The 5815-nt window shown below is 41.1% G+C and overlaps 1 protein-coding gene across 4 annotated transcripts in view; it reads right to left on the bottom strand.

Annotated features, from left to right (window-relative positions):
• The window catches only part of TDRD3 (tudor domain containing 3), a 184706-nt gene that overhangs the window by 101504 nt on the left and 77387 nt on the right, over positions 1 to 5815 (bottom strand). For 3 of the 4 annotated variants that reach the window (XM_019524776.1, XM_019524775.1, XM_019524774.1), the window contains 2 exons: positions 4016 to 4172; positions 3484 to 3639 (listed from right to left, as the gene is read on the bottom strand). In XM_019524776.1, coding sequence (XP_019380321.1) covers positions 3484 to 3639; positions 4016 to 4172 — 313 coding nt within the window. The remainder of the gene's footprint in view (positions 1 to 3483; positions 3640 to 4015; positions 4173 to 5815) is intronic. The other variant, XM_019524777.1, reaches the window with a different exon arrangement.

The following is a 5815-nucleotide window of genomic DNA, read 5'->3' as shown; positions in this document are numbered from 1 at the left end:
GTCCGACCCCCAGCCTGGGTGGGAGAAAAGACTGGACTCAAATGAGTCCAGCCAGGTAGTCATCAAGCCTCTTCTTAAAGGTCCCCAGGGTAGGAGCCAGCACCACTTCCCTTGGAAGTTGGTTCCAGCTCCTAGCTGCCCTAACTGTGAAGTAGTTCTTGCAGATGTCTAATCTAAATCTACTCTCTAATGATTTGTGTCCACTGTTCCTTGTCATGCCAGGGGGAGCTAGGGGAAACAGTGTCTCCCCTAAACCTTTCTGGTCCCCCCTAGTGAGTTTATAGACAGTCACCAGGTCCCCCCTCAGCCTTCTCTTGTGAAGGCTGAACAGGTTTAGGTCCCGCAGTCTTTCAATGTAGGGTCTGCCCTGTAATCCCCGGATCATGCGGATGGCCCTCCTCTGGACCCTTTCAATGTTGTCCACATCCCTCCTGAAATGGGGTGCACCTCAGTCTGGCTTCCCAGGGGATCCTGCCAATGAGTTCCCTGAGCAAGTCAAAATCTGCTTTTTGTAAGGCCAGGGTCCTTACTCTGCAGCCCTTCATCTGTCCTTTCCTCAGGATCCCAATCTCAATCTTCTCATGGTCACTGCTGCCTAAATTGTCATCCACTACTACGTTCCCCACCAATTCATCTCTGCTTGTGAGCAGTGGGTCAAGAAAAGCATTGTTCCTAGGTGGTTGCTGAAGCACTTGCACCAGGAAGTTGTCCCCAACACTCTCCAAAAACTTCCTGGATTGCTTGCGCACTGTTGTATTGCTCTTCCACCAGATGTCAGGGTGATTGAAGTCTCCCATGAGAACCAGGGCTTGTGATCTAGACACTTCTGTTAGCTGTTTGAAGAAAGCCTCATCCACCACTTCCTCCTGGTTTCGTGGCCTATAGCAGACACCCACTACAACATCGCCTTTGCTGCTCTCCCCTCTATTTAACCCAGTGACTTTTAACAGGCCTATTTCCAATTTCATACTGCAGTGCTGAGCAATCATATGGCTCTCTTACATAAAGTGCAAGTCCTCCTCTTCTCTCCTGCCTGTCCTTCCTAAACAGTTTGTACCCATCCATGACAGTATGCCAGTCACCCAAGCTGTCCCCACAAGTCTCTGTTATTCCAATCACATCACAGTTCTGTGACTGTGCAAGGACTTCCAATTCTTCCTGGTTGTTTCCCAGACTCTGTGCATTTGTGTACTGGCACCTGAGGTAACTAGTCAATTGCCCTGATTTCTCAGGAAGTATGAGAGCATCTCCCCTGTTGCCTTCTCCTGCTTGCTTTTCCTCCAGGTCTCCCACTTCCCCACTTACCTCAGTGCTTTGGTATTCACTCCCCAGTGAACTTAATTTAAAGCCCTCCAGTTTGAAATAGTTAACTTAAAACTTATAAACCTTAAGTTCATATTCTCCCCTTCAACAAATATGACTTTGCCTTCATCAACATTGAACTTCCATTGCCCCAGAGCTCTGCATTCACTTTGGCTGACTAGACCCGTTCCTGAACTTCACTATGGTTGTATTTGGACTTGTGTAACTGACATAACTTATTGTTAACTGCAAATTTTAATAATAAAATAAGACAAGGTTCCACATGGGTTTTGAGACAGCCCATTGTCTACTTTTTACTACAAAAAAATGACTGTTAAAGCCTACTACTAGTCTTCATCTCCTATCCAATTTTTGATCCATAGCAGTAACGTGCCTCTCACCTTATGATTAGTTACAGGGGGTTTTTTTATATCCATAGTGAGGGACACTTTCACTAGCCTTTTTAAAGTCAAAATACATTTTTGGAAATGAGTGCCATCTTATCTGCTACTCCACAAGTTCTAACAGAATTCTTTGATTAGTGAAACATGTTTTCCCCTTGTGGAAATTATATTTGTTAGAGTCTATCATTATCACCACCTTCCAAGTATTTTATTATTTTTCTTGAATTAATATTTCAACTAATTTGCCAGATACAGGCATTGCTGGCCTGTTGTTCTCTTCAAGGTCACTATATTTTTCAATATGATACAAAAGCTTTTTTCATAAGAATTTTTTTTTTAACAAGCAATTCAGCCAGTTATTACTCCCAAGCACTAGTGAAACACAGCAAGGTTCTGCTGCATGTTAGAGACTGAGTATAATTTATATATAACCCAATATTAACCCATAAATTTAAGGAGATCAAAGCTTCAGAAGCCTCTACTGCAGGGGTATCAAACCTACCGCTCATAGGCCAGATCTGGCCTGTGGGTCCCAGACCAACCCCACATACTACATATGGTGTGTAGAGTTGGTCTGGTGTGTGGGCTGGAACTAGTGCTGCAGGTGCTGCACTTGGTGGCTCCAGGACTGGTCCAGATTGGGCCATACTGGAGCTAGTGCACAGGGCATCGCACACAACACACATCCTGCTGGCCCCCTGTACAGCCAGTCCAGTGCCACATGCTCACATGCCACCTGCAGCACACTCCAGGGCTTGCACAGCAGGCAGTGCATGGGGCCAGCATGAGGCACATGCTACATGCTGTGCTCCACTAAACTGGCCCTGCCCACTGGCTCTGGCACAGCCTGAACCAGACCAGCCCCTAAATCAGCATTCCTGGGCTGGTCCATGGGCCACATGCAGCACACCCAGGGTGCTGGTTCCAGCCCACACATCACCTGCAGCACAAGCCCATAAGCAGGGCCTGTGCATGCTGCACATGGTACAGGGAGCGCATTTCACACAGCACTCTATGGGCTGGCCCTGGGCACCTACAGACTGGCCCACCAACGCTCGCCCAGCCAAAAGGGCCAGGTGAGTTGAACAGCAATGCTTTAATGTACACCCTCTAGACCTGTAAATTACTCTATTTTAAAATATCAATATATTCCTTACCCCCACAATGACTGCTTAATTTCACTGTTATTGTTATTAGTTGTGCAGTGATTAAGAATAAACAGTGGGTAATGCAACAGTGTCCTAGACAGTGCCCCCCAAAGTTTACAATTAACAGAAACATAAGGTAAAGGTAAGAGAGATAAGATACAAGCAAAGTGAAGAATGTGATGACAGCAAACATTAGTTTGATGTTCTTCGGCATGAGGGAGGGGTTTAATTTTATGGGGATGAGCTAAATTGAAAAAATAAGAGGAAGGCAGAAGTAAGCAGATTAGGTGTGGAGTGGAGGTGGAGCGGCGGGAACAGAAACAGTGAGAGGAGAAAGAGACACCCTCTACACATCACATATATTACACAATTAACTGGTTAACTGCATGATTAATTTAGAATGGCTACATGTGCAAACTAACTATCACATTATACAGAGATCCATTCAGCTATAAAAGCTAGAGATAGAAAATATGCTGTGACTATAGCTGGTTTCTATCAACCTTTAATTTGCACATGCAGCAAGGTATGCCCCCACAGCTAGGAGCCCCATCAGAATCTTGCCACCAGAAAAAGCAAAATGGCAATGCTTTTTATTTCACAAAAATATTTTAATTTTAACAACTTACCTTCTACTGTTAAAGTACCCATTTTGGACTCCAAGAAGTCAAACAATGTGCTGGGTGCCGAAGGTCTGGCATTTCCTAGTTCCTCTTCATCATCAGTTCTGACCCGACCTCGGCCCTTTCCCTTTCCTAGGGATATTGCAGACAAATCATTTACATCTGGGCAAATTAAACAAAACTCTTTTTATTCTACTTGTTTTCATTTTTTTTTAAATTAGAAAACAATACTTAGTCTTTCAGGAGGAAAATATAGGAACCACACATTATATGGAATTTTCCCCCCAATTAAGATACCTAAAAATGTGTTATGGTTAACTAGCAAGCTATTGCAAATATAATATGCTGAGGTACTTCTCCAAATGTAATACATTCAAGGGCTAACATTGAACAACTTAAAGGAACATAGTTATGCAGATATTCACTAACCTAAGTGCAGAGACATTATCAGTGAACAAACATTGTTTTCTGTTTAAAATACACAAATTCCTGTGCTACATAAGCATTGCAGATTAAAACAGATCTTTACAAGTTATACCTCTAGGTGGTAGTCCCTGAACAGGTTTCTGTTTACTGCTGTTCAGAAGAAAATTTAGTGCTGCTTCTAGGCTGTTGCTGTTATCCATAAGCGCCTGCCTTGCTGCTTCTTTACTGAAACCCATTTCTGTTATGTGCTTTAGAGCCTTTTCATCAACCTGTAATAAAAGTTGCACACAAAACTAATCACAGGCTACAACACATATTCCATAAAAATCCTAGGTTTGTTTTTACATTCTACATTAATATTTAATTAACACATTAATTTATATTTCATGGATGATGATAAATACTCAGACAGGGCTATTTATAAAACATCTGCAAATAAGCTCTCACAAGTTCATGTAATTGGGCAGCATATACTGGGGTAAGGATACAAAGAAGCAGATGGCAATTTCAGCTGATGGATTTTTTGCAACTTGGATTTTATCAGTTAAGTGCTAACGGAAAAAAAAAAAAATCAAAGCAATAATGTTAGATGGTTTCAAACTCTGATTCCTATAATTCACCTCTTCCTTTACCAAAAAATATATATATATCCTGATAGATAGCAGCATTTCACCTCTTAGCAGGAAGGAGGAAGGCACAAGTATGGTAAGAACATTTTCAAGACCACAATTATATAAATTTTAGTTGTAGACTCCCCAAAAGCAGAGAGGGCAGACATCAGAAGGAGATGATTACCAACTTATTATTGGGACCTTTACTAACCATTTATATCTAAAGTGAATATTGACAAAACCAGAATGTTAGCAGTTTACACCTCTCTTGCATGAGTGTAAAGGAGAAAAGAATCAGATCACAGAGTGTTTCTGGAATCAGAACTCCCTACTCTCTTAAGTTAAACAGTTTCTTACTATATTTCAGCAGAGCCAAGCATTGCACTGTAAAATAAATGCCTCTAACAAGCATACTTCTAATACAGCTAAAATGTAAGTCTCATTGTAAGCTACCTTATAAAAGAACAAAAATACTCCTTGACTGCTAACAGGAAGCATAAAAGCATGGAATTAGATTGCTACCACAAGCAGTGTCAAAATGAGCTAATTCACAGTGCAAGTGAAAAATCTAGTGAGGCCAAAAAGCTTTAAAACTGAATGCAAAACAAGGTTCTCGCATGATGATAATACTAACGTTATACATAGGTGGCAAATAGTAAGGACTTCAATAGCAGTTTGAAAATCAAGTTCCACTATAGCATTCTCTCTCAAACTTTTGAAACATTCACCATTTGAGCTACCATCCTACTCTCTACATAATCATATCCCGAAGGGAACTATTTTAGTAAACATCACTGAAACTAAGTCCACTTTTTGAGGTTGTAGGATTTTTATTTTTTTTTTTTGGGGGGGGGGGTTACATTCAGTGAATAACTCAGAAAAACACACTTAAAAAGTGTAAAAGGGGAGAAGAAGTATTACAGAAAAATTACTGGACTGTAAAATTTAAGGCATTCTGACAGATATTAGCAGATGAAACTATCAGTGAGATTCACAAAGTTAAGACAGGCAAACAAATTATTCAGTTAAAAGGCAATGTGTAACTTACTGCCATTTCCTATTCAAAAATAAATGGTTCATATTTCATTCAGAGGTAAAATACCTGAGTTTGGTTTTGACCTTCCAGAAGATAGAAGCAAATATACAAAAGAGCTACCACAGAGCAGCTCATGTTCAGTAAGTTCCCTCTCCCTTCTAACTCAGTATAGCTTGTTCATCTGCCTGTACTCAAAGGGATTTAGGTATGACAACACAGAGCATTCATAAAGTTAGAACCTGAACTCCAGGAGTGGAAATCATAC

Source organism: Gavialis gangeticus, unplaced genomic scaffold, assembly GCF_001723915.1.
Source record: "Gavialis gangeticus isolate Ggan-Ray unplaced genomic scaffold, GavGan_comp1, whole genome shotgun sequence".
NCBI lineage: Eukaryota > Metazoa > Chordata > Crocodylia > Gavialidae > Gavialis > Gavialis gangeticus.
The sequence above is the reverse complement of the archived record's forward strand: the minus strand, read 5'-3'. Positions and strand labels throughout refer to the sequence as shown.